Here is a 20,149-nt window from a genome sequence, read left to right on the forward strand (position 1 = left end):
AGTCCTTAATAAACGGTTAATTGATGTTCCAATTGCCTTACTAATAGGATCAATAATTTTTTTAAACCGGAATCCTCAATAATATTGAAAGGTCTTCCATTTATTGTAACAAGCTCAACTAAAGCATTCATCAAATTCTCCTCAGACATTTGAATATGAATGCTTTTTTTTAGGCAAAAAGCATATTAATAAATTTACATAATAAAATATTATTACTTACACTAGAAAATAATTTATGGTATCAATCTCTAAATAAAATGAAATGAAGTTTAGGAAGAAAATCAAAAGAAAAGCGCGAATATAAAATAAATGATTCCACGAAAAAAATTAATAAAATTATAAAAATTTTATATTATTTTTTAAAAATAATATTTTTACATTATTTAAAAAAAAAATTTATATGTTAAATTTTTTACCCTAAACCCTTGAACCCTCCACTTTTTAAAAGGGTTTGGGTCCGGGTTCGGGTTCAGCCAAAATACGAGGGTTCAGGGTCCGGGTCCGGGTTCACATCCCTGCTTTATTTCCTATGTAGTTCATAGGCCTTCTCATTGTGTGCCCATACCACCTAAGTCTGTTTACCATTAACTTTGTCTTAATGGGCACTACCTTTAAACTATTTAGTATTCTTGTACTGTGCACCTTATCCTTTCTTGTTACCCCAGCAATCATCCTCAGCATTCTCATCTCCATAGTTTGTAGACTTCTCTCGTCTGATTCTTTGGTTGGCCATGTTTCCGAACTATATAGAATAGTTGGTTGTACTATGGAACTGTAAATTTTTCCCTTTAATTTGTGTGGGATTCTTTTGTCAAATAGCACTCCAGATAAAGATCTCCACTTTAACCACCCTTGATTAATCTTATTCTTTATCTCTTTTTCTATTGTGCCGTTTGTTTGTATAGTGGAGCCCAAATATTTGCAGCTTTCAATTGCGGATATCTGCCAATCATTTATATCAATACTCTCCGTTTCATCTCCTCCTATCACCATATACTCCGTCTTTTCTCTATTTACTTTTAATCCGTGCGTTTCTAGGATATTTATCCAATTAACTAACCTTTCTTTCATTCTGCTATTAATTATGTTATGTTTTATCTTATAATCAATAAAAGGATGGAATTTTATATAATTAGTCGCCACACCATATTAGCTAATTTATATAAATATAGAGGCCTATTAAGCTGTTGTTGCAAAGATCAGGCAAGTGTGGTTGAAGTTCCGAAAGATGTCATCTATTCTAAAAAATAATAACCTCTCTGAAGTTAAAGGGGAAAATTTACATAAGCTTTGTGAGGAGCTTTAATATGGTGGTGTAACATAGGCAATAAAAGTGGCCTTGAAGCTATAATGGAAAGAACGGAGATGAGGATTTATAAATGGCTAAGCAAGAATTATGAACAAGGATGGGAATAGAAGAGATTGGAAAGGTAATTAGAAGAAATAGGCTAAGATGGTTTGGGCATGTGGAACGAAAAACAAAAGATGACTGGGTAATTGGTGACTTCGATGGGTGATAGAATTAAGACCTCAAGGAAGGCCTAAGATGACGTTGATATAGGTGATAGTGGCGAATATGAATAAAATGAATTATACAAATATTGATGCTCAGGACTAGTGATGTAAAATCGCTTCTTTGAGCCGATTTTTAAAAATGGCTAATTCATTATTTCACCCAAAAAAATATTATGTAAACCTGAAGATTTTGCTTATAGATGGCACAAATGTTTGGACATCTATTAGCGAAATCTCAAGACTTATACAATATTTTCCTGAAGAAAATATTGATTAGCGTTTTGAAATATCGGCTCAAATGTCGCGATTTTGAACCACACCCACGATAGTGTTATTAAATGGCTCAATTCGAGTCGATTTTTGAAAACGGCTCATTCAATATTTTAGCCAGAAAATACTGTCCACTCCAGATTTCCTAAGAGATGTCCAAACCGTTGTGCCATATAAGCAAAATCTACGTGTAAAATTTTTCTGAATAAAATATTGAATTGGCCGTTTTTAAATATTGGCTCAAATCGAGCCGTTTAACAACACTAACTCAGGACCTTCAAAAACGAGAAAGGAAAATTAGAGGAAAAACTGGCTTTCACGGATAAACCTGGAAATCGCCATTAAACGGAGAAAATCTTTTTTATGAAATCCCACCAATATTTTTATCATTTTTTGAAATTATATTTATTTATTTTAAATAATTGGCATCATCAATAATATATATTTAAAGCAAATTTTTATATGATTGTGACATTTACTTAATTGTTAGGTTCTTTCAAATCCCATCAAACTGGAAAACAGAATTTTAAGAAAATAATTATAAGAAGGGCTATCTACTTTTATGGTCATGCAAAAGTTATACTCATAATAAGACAAGCTTGCTATTTAAGGTAAGAAGATAGAAAAAGCCCATTCCTTGTCAAATCGATCAAGAATGGCCCATTATGGCTGAGATTTTTTCAAATTGCTTGTAAATGCTGGAATTATTTCAATCGGTAAAGAAAATAAGAAAGCTGTTTATATATCTCAAAAACTTTTTGAGTTAATTTTCAAAGGTTTATTAAAAATAATTTGGCGTCAGAGTCTATCTTTTGATCTATGTTTGCGGCTTCACGTTTAATGAAAAGTAGAGTTTATTGTTTATTTTCTTAAATTTTTTTGCCTAAATTCTTCAATATATCCAGAATTATATATCTTCTATCTAGAATCGTCATGTGTGTACCAGCGTCAGAAGTACAATATATAATATATTAAAGATGAACTTACCCACGCCATCGGTATTTGTCTAAATTGCTCAATCATCCACCCTCACATCTGTTCAGGCTGTAACTCGCCCGTCGACACGAATGGAAGACATAGTTTACATTGTCGATCCTGCAATGGTCGATTCATTAGACACAGGCAATGCAAATTAATCATCCAACACGCCTTGAAATCAGCACATATCCCATCCATGCTCTAACCTCAGGGTCTTTTCAGTGATGGTAAACGTCCAGACGGCATCACTCAAATTCCGTGGAGGAGAGGCCAATTATTAGTATGGAACTTTTCTTGTATTGACCCCCTTGCCCCATCTAACCAGACACTCAACATCATAGACCAGAAGGAACAGCTTAAAACCTCGAAATACACAGAAATTATTAATGACCATTGTTTCATTCCAATTATTTCAACCACACTTGCCACTTTCGGTAAACCTGCCTTAGCTTTTTTCAAAAATTTAAGATCTCAAATCAGCAAACATTCAGAAGAACCTCGAGAGGGTTTTTTCTTCGACAAAGGCTAGCCATAGCAATCCTTAATGGTAGTCTAATAGCCAAAGAGCCATCCTAAATCCTTTTTTTCCTCTCATTATACGATCCCCGTTCTTCATTGGTATTTTTAAAATTTTTTTTATTCATATTCCTTTTGTCGCATTTTAATATAGACTTTATTTATACGTTCATATATTCATTATTATATACATTTGATTTTTAATTCAAATTTATGTGATTTGATTTTGGAATTTTCATATATATATTTTTTTAATCTAGTTTTTTATATACATTACAATATGTGTTTTCTTAATAATTTATATACTATTTGTAATTGATATTTTTTATATTGAATTTTGAATTTTTTTTATATGAATTTATTGGATGTTTTATGAAATAAAATAGTAACTATTGTTATGTAATTTAGCTCAGCGTAGAACCTGTTTTTTCTTCTTTGAATTACATATTTTCAGATTTGCGTGGAAATCTTGAAGATGATATTTTAGAAAATTTTATGATTGTGCGTTTAGATATAACATTTTAAATATAAATAAATTAATTTTTAATTTTTTTACAATTATATATGTATATTTATATGGAGTATAAAAAATAAATGAAATTTTTTTTTTTATAACTCGAAGAAACTTCATAATATATGGTCATTGGTCTTTTTATTCACAATTCTTGTATATATATATATATATACTATCCTATAAATATTCAATTTAACTGACCTTTTATATAATAATAAATATAAATACGTTATATTATTGTATAACAAACATATTATTCAAATAACGTTGAATATTATAACATTTTAAAATATATGACATCTTATTTCCCACCAAGTTCAAGTTCATCTATTAATCTTTTTGTTTGCTTTCCATCCCTCGTTGGATATCGGGTTTGAATTCTTTGAATTGGTTTAATTGTTTCTACTATTTTGTCTTCTCCTAACGTTATATTGTCATCTATTATTATTGATTCGGGTTCAACTAGTTCTTCCCTTGTTCGTAGTTGGCCGGCGTGTTTTCGTACTATTTTTTCTTTTTCTTCTACACTATAAAAGAATTTAGCTTGTTGATTTTCTTTCCTTCATGCCACCTTTTTCCAATTGGATTTATCCAAACTAAATCGTTTTTCCAAATTATCTATGTATGGCTTCACTACAGAAGTTTCTAATTTTTCAATAAAGAAGGTTTGACCCAGTCCAATAATATATTTAGTCTCCTTCCCATAAATAGTTTTGTGGGTATTCGCCCCGTTGTTGAGTGTTCTGAATTTCTTTACTTAAAGCCCTTCATTAAGCATTTTCCCCCATTATTCGTTTGTTCTCTATTTGTGAAATATCGATTTTTGATAGTCTGAATGCATCTTTCTACTAAATCATTACTTCTCGGATGATACGGTGTTATTTTATATGTTGTATATTCTTGTTTTTACACCATTTATTAAATTATTTATTTATAATAAATTGCGGACCATTGTCGGTTACAATTTATGGAATATTATATTGAATAACCCATTTTCTATTTATTAAATTCTTAATTGTTATATCTCTAATTCTATCGATCTCGATCCATTTTGAGTACACATCGATTTCTACCACGCAATAAAATCTTTCTAATCGCAAATCTAAATATACCCTTTCCCAGGGTTTCGATGACGAATTCCACGAGTATGCGGCAATACCTGGAATACCTCTGCGTTGTTTTTGACATCCTATACAGTTGTTAACTAGTTTTTCAACATCTTCAGTCGGCTCTTCATTAACCAAAATATCAAATTAGGTCTTGGTTTATCAATATTTATTTTTTCAATAATTTCCTGACCGGATCTCCTGATGCAATAACTTTTAATTACAAGGAAATATTATACTAAGGTTAAAAAAATTTATGATGTATGATATTTTTCAATCGAAATCTGTAAATTCTCTAATTGAATAATTAGTATTTGGTTTAAATCGCAATTTAAATTAAAAAATCAATTTTTTTGGTTTTTTTCAAAAAATTACATTTTTGCCAGAAATTTTTTGATTTTAATATCTCGTATTTTTTTATATGGTTTTAAATTTTATTTTAATATAGTTTTTATATTTGTTATTATTTATTCATTTTTATGAAAATTTTATAAGATTTTTTTTCAATACATATAAATCAATGATTTTAAACGATGAATAAGGTTTTATTGCATTAAAACGTTCACACATAGCGCCATCTATTTATTTTTATACATTATTCGTGATATTTATAAAATAATTATCCAGTCGCGCTAATTTTTAAATAAAGTTATCAGAAATATAGTAAAAGAATAATAGAAAACAAAAATGAAAAATTGGAGCTCATAATATATTCTAAATATTAATTGTCAAGATTTTCCCCTCATAATTATTATTAATAGAGTCAATATTCGAACTAATATAGCTATAATTTAAAACTATTTATTTAAGATCAGTAAAAGTAAAATAATTGATTTTTCTAACCTTTGATCCTCAAAATTTCTACAAATTTATATAGAAATCGAAAAGGGTGGACCGAAAATTTCGATTTTCTTGCTCATTTGACATGGAATTCCTCATCAATTTATAATAAATTGATGTAAAATATATTCTGGTTTTGCGTGCAATATGTAAGTAATATCAATAATTACTTAATTCATTATTAAACATATTTAACCAGAGTTGAAGATGCTTTTTAAATGGATATAGATAGAGATACATAGTCTAAAATGGATACAGATACATCATGTAAAAACGTATCAGATACAGACACAATTTTTATCATACTTACAGGGTTCGCCCTTGTTTTCGAATAAAAACTCCTTTTATGAGACAAAATATGTAAACAAGATAATAATATACCTTTTTTTATCATTCCTTAGAACAAATTCTCATTTAAAGCGAGCATTTATTTAAGAAAATCTCTACATTAAACTTATAATTTAGTCATTAAAAGTTAGGGTATTATCTAAAATTATTTTAAAAAATTCGAAATAATTTTATTTGTTTAAAATAATTTTGTGCATCAATGGTATTGTTTTTAATAATTAAGGGCGTCATGGCTAAGCAAGAATTTATATATTCCTTTATAGTGTCAACAAATTGAGCGTTTGCAATACGTTTTTTAACGTACACGATAAAAATATCCTTCACAATCTTGAACTGATATTTATTGAGGGAAAAAAAATCTAATGAATATTTATATATTTTTTATATGTATATAAGTTTTAGTGTTTTACATATAAGTTTTAATATTTTATATATAAGTTTTAATATTTTATACATTATTTTTTTAGATTATATTAGTCTTAATATTTTATAAATATATATTTCAGAGACCTGCAGAGATACCAATTGCACGGCCCGACCCGGGTTTAAAAATTTTAGGCCCGGCCCGGATATTTAAGAAAAATTTTTTGGGCCCGGTCCGGATTTAAAAAAAAAATTTTTTTTAGGCCAGGCTCAGAATTTTTTAAAAATAATTCGACCTGGTATATACAAAAAATTCACCTATTCGGTATTTTATCATATTTTCGGCGTTTAAAAAATATACATGAATTATTATATTCGTCAATTAGATATGGTTATAATGATTATATATAGTTATGATTAATATAATGTTGGGTGAAAGTTAACACTAGCTAACACTCATAGTATCAATTATAGTTTTCCTGCCATGGAATAAATACGCAAAGGATAATAGGTAATAAATACATTATTTTATATAATATATGTTATATTTTTTATTAATTAAAATATCAGTTTTATTTTTTTTATAAATACAATTAATATAGTATATTCTCAAAAAATTATTTACACAAATTTTTTATATCAATTTGTAATATACTTAATATCTGTTTAGAATAAAAATAAATAAATATGTAATATGTAATGTTGTTAAACGGCTCGTTTTGAGCCGATTTTTTAAAAACGGCTAACTCAATATTTTCGCCAGAAAAATATAGACTAAGCCTCGAAATTTCGATACTTTATGTCTACTAGACCTTTGCTCCTTTTATGAACAAAATTTTCAAGCTTACGTAATATTTTTCTGGATAAAATAATGTGTTAGCCGTTTTTAAAAATCGGCTCAAAACGAGCCTTTTAACAACATTACATATTTATTTATTTTTATTCTAAGGAGATATTTAGTATATTACAAATTGATAATATAAAAAATTTGTGTAAATAATTTTTTATTATTGTATTTATAAAAAAAATAAAACTGATATTTTAATTAATAAAAAATATAACATATATTATATAAAATAATGTATTTATTACCTATTATCCTTTGCGTATTTATTCCATTGCAGTAAAACTATAATAGATACTATGAGTGTTAGCTAGTGTTAACTTTTACCCAACATTATATTAAACATAACTATATATAATCATTATAACCATATCTAATTGACGAATATAATAATTCACGTATATTTTTAAAAAAAATTTTACAACCCGGCCCGGGTATTTTTTAAAACAAATTTTTCAGGCCCGACCCGGCTCGGCCCGGTTTTATTTTAAAAATTTAAAATACGGCCGGGCCGTGCCTGCAGGTTTCTGATATATTTATTTAAATTATATGCTCAATTAAATATTTTTATTTTTAATATAAAAAGGGTTATATAAAAGTATATTAAAAAGTATCTAAAAACAGATGCAGATACCTCTAAAATAGTATCTAGATACAGATACTACATTTTTATATCTAGAATTTTTAATAATTTTATATTTAATTAATTAAAATTAAATCACATAATCCTCCAAATTTTAATATATTAAAACTCTTCTACCTGTCTCCTTGTATATATATATTTATTTCTCCCATTACATTTGTGTATTGTAGCCAGAGTTGTACCTAAATATTTTAAAAAGTTTCAGGTTTTTATATATCACTCTGGTTTGAAGGATCTTCCTTTAAACCTATGTCAATTAGTAATGGGGGAAAACTTTTTATTCATTAATTAAACCCTCAAAATCTTGAACAATACATATGTAAATTAGTTGTATTTAAAACCTCTTTCGGTTCCTATGGGTTTCATCTGGAATTTAATTTTTATGAAAACACAGAATTTAAGAATATAATTTGTGACCAAATAATTTTTTTATATATTGATTAGATTTCTACATTGGGTTACCATCAGTCCAGGTGGAATTATAATAATCAAGATGATGTTGCCGATGTACTCAACAAATATGACGAATATGATATTCCTCTAGATTTTATATGGCTAGATATCGAATATACTGATGGGAAGAAGTTAAAATAAATAATCACATTTGTATCAATTATATTTCTCTATCATTATATTTAGTTTCCTAATTTAATTTTTCTTTATTTAATTTTATTCTTAAATAGAAGTATTTATATACATGTAAATTTTTTCGATATGGTGCAGCTGCATTTGAAGATATTTGTTTTTTAAGAAAGAGAGAAAGAAGAAAATAATTATCAAACACATATTTATATTTTGTTTTACACAATACATATCAGATATTTCACCTGGGATACCTCCAATTTTCCGAATCCTTTGAAAATGATAGATTATTTAAAATCGAAAGGTAGAAAATTAGTCATAATTATCGATCCCCATATAAAAGTGGACTCCTCTTATTTAATCTATAACGAATTAAACAACCGAGACAAATTTTTTGTCCAAACAAAGGATCGGAACGATTATGAGGGCTGGTGTTGGCCAGGTAAAAATTACTATTTATATAATTGATTTAATTATTTATTTTTTTTAAATTTTATATCCTGCCAAATTTTATGATAAAATGTACACATTAATTAAAACCATACTAGCCAAAAATCGAGCTTTGCAAAATAAAGTTTCCATGGATATTTCGAGTGTATACTTTAGGTTAGAGATGTTAAAACCCGATTCGGGTCGATATTAAGATTTTAGCCAAATTAATATTATATAAGCTTGGGGATTTTGCTCAGATGATAGAAAGGTTTGGACTTATTTATTGGTTAGTTTTAATAAATAACCCTAGTTTGCACAATAAGAATATTATCTTTTATATTAATTTTGAATAATCTCGATACTTTAAAGTAAAAAATTTTAAAGTACTCAGCGAATTACTTTGATTTCCATATAAAAAAACTCTTGTTTCTTCTAATTTTAAATTTCCTTAATCTATTTCATTCATTTTTATATTTTAATTTAACGTGTCATTCATTATGTTTGAAAGTTCAAAGATATTTTTTTCGAATTATCATTATAAAAGCCAACCTGGGTAAACCTGGGAATCGCCATTGAAGAAGAATTTTTTATAATGTTTGATCTAAGTTTTAAGACAAAAGTGAATTGAGCATGAAGTTACATAACCTTTAAATATATACGCTAGTTTTATAGTCATTCATAGCATACAATTTCAATATTGAAATTTAAATTAATATATATCGATTTTCAGTTTTAGAAGCATGGTTTCTTTCCATATGGTATTGCAGGCCTGACTTTTCTGTCTCATTTCCTCTTGCAGGATACCACCTTGAAAATATGGAGGGTGCCGTTCCATAAATGTTCGCACCATCCGATCCGATATTTATTACAAAAGCGATCCGATATTTATATTGGATTTTATCCTATTTTTTATTTTTAAGAGCCAACTAACTTTCATGAATGATCAAGTGTATTGTTTTTTGTTCTTCAAAAATTAATCTCATTCTAAATAGGAACAATATTGATAGTTGTAGTGTTATTAAACGCCTTAATTTAGCCTATTAAAAACATAAATCAAATTTTAGCTAAAATATTATTACCTATGCTTGAAAATTTCGCCAATAGATGGCCGAGCCTTTCTATCATCTATGGGAAAAATCTCCAAGCGCACATAATTTTTTTGGCCAAAATCTTATGTTAACTTTCCAAAAAATGCTAAAAACATTACAAATGGAGTTTTGGTTTATATCTTTATTAATATGTATATAAAGTAAAATTAATATAAATATAATATATCATAAACAATGAAAATATCGACCCGTGCCGATACTTTTTTAAAGCGCTAATAATTGGCACCGATCCTATATTTAATATCGACACAGTCAAATTTTTTTCTTTTCATCTATAATCGTAATAAAATTTGGTTGAATTGAATTGACTGATGTATTTATTTTTTGTTCAAAATGAAATTCACAAAAAGATACCCGATAAAATGTTTGTAACCTTGTTCAGAGTTATTAATTTAGATATTTTATCCCTAAATTATAAGTCACTTAAAATGTTTGTAACTTGTTCAGAGTATTTAATTCATATATTTTATCCCTAAATTATAAGCCAGGTATAGTTTCATCAATGGTAGGATAGCTTTTTGAGATAATTTTAGAGATATTAAATAGTTCACACATCTTATATTTATTTATTTATATTGGTGCATATTAACATTTGATTGCTTCGACAAATTTCTATGAAATGTTTTAAATTTCTGAATAAAATATGGCGATTGAAATTGAAAAGGCGTCTAGCGCCAGTTACTTAACTACTCATTAAGCCTATTTCATAAACAAATCGAATATTCAATTCGTTTCGAAAATAACAAATATATGAAATGTAAATTATTCGATTTGAATAATTCAAATATTGGTTTTTAAATAGAGATAAGAATACATGTTGCAAAACAATTCAACATGAGTTTCAGCTCTACCCCCTCAGATTTTTAATGAGTTTGCATATATTATAATTAAGAAAAGAATCCAACTCCGAACAGCGCCTGAGATATCGAAAAATGGGGCACTTTGAGCAAAATGCAAATTGAGCTGTGAAGTTTATTTTTTAAGGCAAATGTGTAAAAATATATTTTGCAAACATCTTAAATTAAAAGTTAGTGAAGATCTACCATAGGAAAGTGACAACTGTCATAATCGTAACTTTTTTGAACTTTTTACGATTTTTATTAGACTGGGTAGCAAACATGTTAAAATAAAATTTCATTGAAGATGTCCCATAGGAAAGTGTCAATTATCATAATCGTCATTTTTGAACTTTTTTGAATTTTTTTTAGACAAATGGGTAAAAATATATTTCGTAAACATGTTAAATTAAAATTTCAGTGAAGATGTACCATAGGAAAGTGATAATTGTCATAATCGTCATTTTTGAACTTTTTTCAATTTTTTTAAGGCAAATGGGTAAAAATATATTTTGTGAACAAGTTAAATTAAAATTTCATTGAAGATGTACCTTGAAAGTGACAATTGTCATAATCGTCATTTTTGAACTTTTTTCAATTTTTTTAAGGCAAATGGGTAAAAATATATTTTGTAAACATGTTAAATTAAAATTTCAGTGAAGATGTACTATAGAAAAGACAATTGTCATAATCGTCATTTTTGAACTTTTTTGAATTTTTTTAAGCAAATGGGTAATAATAAATTTTGTAAACATGTTAAATTAAAATTTCATTGAAGATGTACCATAGAAAAGTGACAATTGTTATAATCGTCATTTTTGAACTTTTTTGAATTTTTTTAAGGCAAATGGGTAAAAATAAATTTTGTAAACATGTTAAATTAAAATTTCATTGAAGATGTACTATAGAAAAGTGACAATTGTTATAATCGTCATTTTTGAACTTTTTTGAATATTTAAGGTAAATGGGTAAAAATATATTTGTCATAATCATCATTTTTGAACTTTTTTGAATTTTTTAAAGGCAAATGGGTAAAAATATATTTTGTAAACATGTTAAATTAAAATTTCATTGAAGATGTACCACAGGAAAGTGACAATTGCAATAATCGTCATTTTTAAACTTTTTTGAATTTTTTAAGGCAAATATGGGTAAAAATATATTTTGTAAATATGTTAATTAAAATTTCAGTGAAGATATACCATAGGAAAGTGACAATTGTCATAATCGTCATTTTTGAACTTTTTTCAATTTTTTTAAGGCAAATGGATAATCTTCAATGAAATTTTATTAACATGTTTACAAAATATATTTTAACCCATTTGCCTTAAAAAAATTCAAAATAGTTTAAAAATGACGATTATGATAATTGTCACTTTCCTATGGTACATCTTCATTGAAATTTTAATTTAACATGTTTGCAAAATATATTTTTACATATTTGCCTTAAAAAATAAACTTCAGTCTGAGTCGAAAAAACGACCAAACTTCAAGTCTGAGTCGTAAAAAACGACCCAAACTTCAACTCTGAGTTAAAAAAAACGACCCATATTTTAGGTCGAGGTCGTTTTTTCGGCTTGGACGGGTCTAGGTCGAAAAAAACGACCCGAACTTTGAGTCGGGGTCACGACTCGTGGCGTTTTAACAACACTAGGTAATTCCATGGTTGATCGACGGAAATAACGTGATTTTCGGACGATTTTAATATGGATGAAACTTAGCATGAAGCTTGAGTAGATTGTGTATTTTATACAAGTAAATTTTAATTCTCTAGCCAAATATACCTAGATATGGACCTTCAAAGTTCGATGAGAGCCTTTTCCTCTTTTAATGAATCCAAATTACTCAAATTTTTTGGTTTAAAGTTGCAAATTATATATCATTTTATCCCTCAAAATTCTTCAAGAAAATGCAAAAATATTTTAAAAATATTAAGTGTCGTTGTATTTCCGATAAAAAAAACATGGGGAATTTAATTTTTATTTAGTTTTTTATAATCTAGGCATAAAGAGATCAATTATAAAGGGCGTTTAAAAAGATGAAACTCTTCTAATGTTTTTATTATCATATTTAAATATTAAGTAAAAATATTAATGGAAAATATAATAATACTAGCTGATAGCCCGTCAAAAATGACGGGGAATCAGAATTTTCTCATTTATTCAATGACGGATAAATAATAAATTTTACCTTTATTTAACGATGTATGAAGAGGTATGATTTAGAAATTTATTTTTTTAGATGTAAAATTTTCCATTATTTGTTATAAAATATGTTTATGAAGTATTTGGTTTGATGCGTAATCGACTAATTTTGGCCGAATTACAAGACGGCTTAGCCGATATTTTGAGTGAAAAAATTGGCTAAACTTAATAGGCTAAGCCTAAAAATCGGTTCCACGTCATTACAGAGAAACCATTACAGATGTATTTTACAGAGAAACTTTTATAGAGAAAACAAAAATAGAGAACGCACTTATAGAGAAAACAATTATAGAGACTGTCGTTTATAGAGAATATTTTATAAAGTTTTATATAGAGAATGACGTTTATAGAGAATGCACTTATAGAGAATAATTTTATAAAGAATGTATTTTATAGAGAATTATTTTATAAAGAATTTTACAAAATATGTTTTATCTATATAATATATAACATTTTTGGGAAATTATTACTTAGGCTTAACATAGTCATATGGAAAATAAATTACATTATTTGATATAATATTAAATATTAGAATTACCTTATATAAGCGAATAATTGGGTAGTTTTTGAATTTTTACAATCATTATATTTATTAAGATATATATAAATTAAGTAACTAGTTACTTTTCTAAAAAATGTAGCCAGATACTCGATTTTGTAAGTGTGTAGCTAGTTAATGGTAATTACTTAATTTTTTCATTTATAAGCTTTTTTTATCTTCAGCAAAATTTATTTTAGTTCTTACTTATATTATTATTTTTCCTAAAAATTTTAAATTATAGACGGATAACTCATTCTTTAGTTAAAAGTTATATTTGTCACGAAACGTTGAACCAAATTTTGACATGATTTATAAGGAATTTTACGAAATTGATTTTTGGTAATTAAATAAAATATATATTGTTGTTAAAAGTTACTTTGGATGTAACTTTAAGAATATGATTAATACCATTTGTTTATGAAGTTTTTATAAAATAGACCTAGATGATCTCATTAGAACATAAATAGCGGGGATATTGGTATATGGTTTCATCCCATGGATGGTGTATATTTGCTGGAAGAGAGCAGGACATGTCTTAAATGTGCCATCTGCATACCATTTATCGCATGTTGATAAAAATTGTAAATTTTTGATGGTTGAAAATATGATACATCGGTGATCATGATGACCACTATCATATAACAAAAATTGCTCATTATACTTGGTCATATAGTCAATCAGACTCATGGGAAAGGCAGGCGCTCTTCCTACTTGGCGTCTTTTTTTTGAATTGTTCTTTTAATTAAGGAACAACTGGGCATTCTTTCAGTGGCGGCTAATTACTAGATATATCGGCCATTATATTATTGGGCAGATATTGAGAACTAGATGCCTGTTGTTTAATTCTATTTATCTCTCTTCTTGCATCAATATTTGCAATGTCTGGTAATGGTTATGCTTTTGATTGTGGAATATAGGTATTCCGTTCTTAGTTCTGGCACGTCCACTGCATTCTTCCACATGGAATTGAATACATCTCCATAAGGTGGTTTGGTTAAATGTTTTTTCTTTTTGAAATAGGTAAAAATCAAAAGTAGAAACTGATTATTTCAACTACTTAAAATAAATTCTGCCATAATTTAAAAAAAAATTTATCAAAATTTAAAAAGATATAATTGAATAATTACTTAAATAAAATGGTCTTTAGTGACAAACATTGAAAAACAATTATGGAGAAACTTTTATAGAGAAAACAATGATAGAGAATGTTTTTTATATAGAATAACCTAGATTGTTTTCAATTGATAAACACATTCACTGTTATAAAAATATTTTGATATACCACATACAGGTATTGTACGATCAAGGTTCATCGCTTAGTGACAAATAACTTTTAACTAAAGAATGGATTATCCGTGTGTCCCATCTATAATTTAAAATTTTAGGAAAAATAATAATATAAGAACTAAAATAAATTTTTCTGAAGATAAAAAAGCTTATAAATGAAATTCATTACATTTGTGTTGTCAAATTTAGTAGTTACCATTAACTAGTTACATTTACAAATTCGTAACTATAGCTGGCTACATTTTAACTAGTTACTTAATTTATTTATATATCTTAATAAATATAATTAAATAATATTAAATTTGTAATAATTTTTTTACATTCCACATTATTATGTGATTTTAATCTTAGTCAATGAATTTATATTAATATAAATATATTATATATATTCGATTTAAAGTAATTTAATCGATCCGGCTAGCCCTGAATCTACTATCCATTAAAAATAATTGTAACTAGTGACTAGTTAATTTAAAAAAGAAATGTAACTTGTTATATTTCCCCAAATTTAACTACTAACTTAACTAGTTGCATTACATTGCCAAAGTAACTTTTAACAACCCTATTTATTTTATTTTGTATTCTTATCTTTAAATATAAATTTCTTAAAATTCCTTACAAGTCATGTCAAAATTTTATTCTACCATTAATTCATCTAATAATCGAAAAACCTTGTGCAAAGATAAGCAAATAATTTTCTGAACCGATTGTAATAACTCAAAAACTACCCAATTATTCGCTTATATAAGGTAATTTTAATTAGAGATCTGCAAAAGTAGGCCCGAGCCCCTAAACGGGCCGGGCTCAGGCCAAATATTTATAAATAAAATTCGGGCCGGGCCTTGGAAATTTTTATAAATACATTTTAAATTTATCAATTTTAATTAAATTTTTTATGTAAAATAAAAATATTTGATTTTATTTATAGAACTAGACTATATATATAACAAATATGTCTTTTTTTGAGTAATTGTAAAAATTAATATCTTTATTTAAATAAGTTTGAAACGGGCCGGTAAATTTTCTTAAAAAAATTTGCGGTTCGTGCAGGGCCGGCAAAACTTTTTTAAAAAAAATTCGGGTCGGGCTTGAAAAATTAGGCCCGATGCAGATGATTAATTCTAATATTTAATATATGTCAAATACTGTAATTTTTTCCCCTATGATTATGTAGAGCCTAAGTAATAATTACATAAAAATGTTATATATTATATAGATAGATGCGAACCCGACAAAATTTTTTCCCGGGTTCGGTTCGGGTTCGGTTCGGGGTATAATAAATAAAGGTGGGTTCGGTTCGGGTTCGGTTCAGGGAAATATTTTTGAACCCGGGTTTGGTTCGGTTCGGGTTCAAGAATTTTTGAGTTGATAAAAAAAATTCTATATTTAAATCATAATAAAAAACTAGACAAAATTTGATATAAAAAATAAATTCTTTATTTTATTTATAGGCAAATATAGTTAAAAATACAAATCATATAGTCATGTATCAATTTTAAAAATTTTATTTGGACGTATTAGCATAATATCTTCCAAGAGTTGTTCACTCATCCTCGATCTATGTGGTGAAAGAATGAATTTCAAATGTGAAAAAGATCTTTCAACGCTAACCTATGTTAAATGTATTTATATGTGAAAATATGATAAATTAACTTGGGTTGCAGGAACAGCAAATAAGATTTTAGATAAAATATATAATTCAGGGTGTTCCAGCTTAGCAGACTCCCAAAAATGCAAAATATTTTCCTTCTTATCTAATCTTTTATAATCGCTAAATCCAATAATTATTGTTCCAATACTTTTCTCAGCAATCGTTGGCCCTCTTTTAAGTATTTTCTCCTGCCTTTCTTTAAGTTGTATCAATTTCTCTAAATCATCTTCTTGATAACTTCATCGGAACTAATATCATCAGATAAAATCGGCGTTGTTTTCGCACAAATCTTATCATCATCACTAAGTAATACCTGTAATATTTAAGGATTTATATTGTTTATATTTAAATATTCCATAAAATAACAATTTTAATATAAATCTAAAATAATTAATTTACTAAGCTTTTAATTAACCTTGTATCTTGGGTCCAGGTATATGGCAGCTAAGAGAATTTCGTTCTTTATAAACCTTTCTTCTCTGTTCTTAAGACAAGAATATAGTAATTGAGCAAAATGGTTTGGATTTTTTTCCAGTTCGATGCAGCATCTTAACCATGCTGCATAAAAATCTGTCAGTGTTAACTGTTCAGATTGGAATTGTTTGGTTGCGATTTTTAGCGGTTCTAAAATTTCAACAATCGTTATTATCTCTTTCCAATCTTCAGTCAATAAATAATCAGATTGCTCTGAAAAAAAATCTTCGATATTGGGTTTTAGTAAAATCAGCCTTTCTAACATCATGGGTTGAATGCCATCTGTGGCAATCTAACACAAGCTTAGGGAGTTTCATATTTTTTAATAACTTTTGGTAAGTGGGATGTCTTAATTTTAAATTTAGGCTCCTAGCTTTTGCAATGGTTTCCACAATAGGTGATAATTTTATAGCATCTTGAAGTGCCAGCTGAAGTGTGTGAGCTGCACACCGTACACTATAAATCGGATAGGATATAATAGTTGATAAAAAAGTATTTTGTATATCATCAATATATTTATATACATTTACATCCATATTTTCCTCATCTGCTGATTCACTCCTTATATCATAATCAGTTACAGGTTGCAGGAGCTTTATAGCTCTTAAAAAAATTACAACCATTATCAGAAGTAATTGTGTATATTTGTTCAATATTAATTTTAAATTTTAGTAAAGTTTTTAATATATTCTCTTTTATATATTCTCCTGTACATCTCTCTTTCAGCTCTACAATTCCAAGAGTCCTCAAATTTATAATGGATTTTGATATAAATTGAATATTTACACAAAGAATTGACCTATCTAGTCGTTGAACTGCATCAACTTTTATACTTATTAATTTTCCTTCTACCTCTCTCGATATTTTGTCTCTAATTGATTGGGCTGCTTTATTAAGAGTTCTGGATAAATTTTCTTTGTTTATAACTAAATTGAGCCCAGATAGGAGTGGATTTATAATTCTTTGAAATCCCGAATCTTCAATAATTGATAAAGGCCGGTCATTTACAGTAACAAATTCTAGTATAGAACTCATCAAATCATTAGATGATATATTTATACTTATATGCTTTTTTGGAAAAAAGGTTTCTATATTAATTTTAGGTTTTTTTGCCAATAACAATTCCTGATATTTGGTTTTTTCATTTAAATAATTTAAATATTCATTGTTGTGATTTCTTTTCAGGTGTCTTTCTAAATTTGACAAGTGATTACCAGACATTTTTACTTTGCAATATGAACATATTGATTTTTTTTCTATTGTATTAAGGGTATGCTTATCAAATATGACTTTATCTTTAATCTTAAATCTATAAAAAATAGCAATGATTTCAGAATTAAAAAAGAGATATTTATAAATTTAATTTCATTTATAATATGCACTTCATTAATATCTTGTAAAAATTAATCTGAACCAAAAATAAATGATTAGCATATATAAATTTTAAAATCATTTTAATAAGTTCACAAAAACTGCCCTACATTTAACAATTTTTAAGTTAGATGTTTAGAATTTTTTAAATTAACAATATAATAATTTTTACTTTGATTTGTTAACCATTTTCTTCTAATTAATAATCTTTAAGAATAATAAGATAAAAATTTAAAAATAAATGGCGTAAATTAATTCAATTGTTTAAAATTTTTTAACACTCCAATAGGAATCGAGAATAAATTTAAAAATGGCATAAATTAATTAAGTTGTTTAAAATTTATTAACACTTCATTTAATTGGAAATTTGAAAATATAATATTTGTATTTACATATATTAATATATGATTTTAAATAATACACTGAACCCGGTTGAACCCGGGTTCAAATAAAATTCTTGGGTTCGGTTCGGGGTTTTGAAAATTTTATAAATGGGGTTCAGGTTCGGTTCGGGTTCATAGTTTTTTTCTAAAAACCCGGGTTCACTTCTCCGGGTTCGGTTCGAATCCCTGGATATAACATTTTTTATAAAATAATCATATTCTTTAAATAAAATTCTTTATATAATTCTCTATTAAATACATTCTCTATAAAATAATTATTTATAAAAATACATTCTCTATAAAATAGATTCTCTATAAAATCATTCTCTGTAAAATCATTCTCTATAAAATCATTCTTTGTAAAATCATTCTCTATAAAATCATTCTGTAAAATCATTCTCTGTAAAATCTTTCTCTATAAACGCCATTCTCTATAATTGCTTTCTCTATAAAAATTTCTCTGTAAAATACATTCTCTATAAAATTATTCTCTATAAAATTATTCTCTATAATCGACATTCTCTATAATTGTTTTCTCTGTAAAAGTTTCTCTATTATTGTTTTCTCTGTAAAAGTTTCTCTATTTTTGTTTTCTCTGTTATGGTTTCTCTGTAATGACGCGATACCCTAAAAATCGGCTATAACTAAATTAGTCAAAAATTCTGCATCGGCTAATCATCCGTCAGCGTTCCATAAGATATGCCTAGCATTAATTATTTATTTATTCTTAGTAAAATAATTTATTTTATTTATATTTAATGTTTTTATATGCATCTATTGTATATTATTTTTGTTACAATTTATTAGTGATTTTCACGCCTAAAATTTTAAGCAAAAAATTTTTTGAAGTTAAAAAGATATTTTGATTTGATAAGAATTTTAAATCTTCTCTTCTCTTCTCTTCTCTTCTCTTCTCTTCTCTTAAACGTTCTTTCTTTCTTTCTTGAGGAATTCTTTTGTGAATTTTATTATATAAATAAACAATCTTTATGTGAAATCTTTTATCATTTTTGTAAAATTATCTATTTTTTCAAGTATATTAAAAGAGGTCGTTTTTTTCTAAATAATTTTTTAAAAATATTATATTAAACATTTTTATATTATTTTATGATATTTTTAAGGTTAATATTTTAATATGACAATTGTCATTAGTGATCTGCATCGGGCCTAATTTTCAAGCCCGGCCCGGCCCGAATTTTTTTAAAAATGTTTAGGCCCTTCCACCCGAACCCGAAATTTTTTTAAAGAAAATTTACCGACCCGGCCCGAATTTATTTAAATATAGAAATTAATTTTTATAATTACTTAAAATAAAAGAAATATGTTATATGGCGTCTAGTTC

At 26.8% G+C, this 20,149-nt stretch overlaps 1 protein-coding gene across 3 annotated transcripts in view; it reads left to right on the forward strand.

The window, feature by feature from the left end:
* Positions 1 to 20,149, forward strand: part of LOC135928505 (neutral alpha-glucosidase AB-like) — a 72,832-nt gene that overhangs the window by 3,868 nt on the left and 48,815 nt on the right. For all 3 annotated transcript variants that reach the window (XR_010572360.1, XM_065464967.1, XM_065464968.1), the window contains exons 9-10: positions 8,382 to 8,521; positions 8,756 to 8,961. Coding sequence is in view for 2 of the 3 variants with exons in the window: in XM_065464967.1 (XP_065321039.1) it covers positions 8,382 to 8,521; positions 8,756 to 8,961 (346 nt within the window). In the remaining variant the exon portion in view is untranslated. The remainder of the gene's footprint in view (positions 1 to 8,381; positions 8,522 to 8,755; positions 8,962 to 20,149) is intronic.

This window comes from Gordionus sp. m RMFG-2023, chromosome 4 (genome assembly GCF_954871325.1).
Source record: "Gordionus sp. m RMFG-2023 chromosome 4, tfGorSpeb1-WG-v2, whole genome shotgun sequence".
In the NCBI taxonomy this organism is placed as follows: Eukaryota; Metazoa; Nematomorpha; class Gordioida; order Chordodea; family Parachordodidae; genus Gordionus; species Gordionus sp. m RMFG-2023.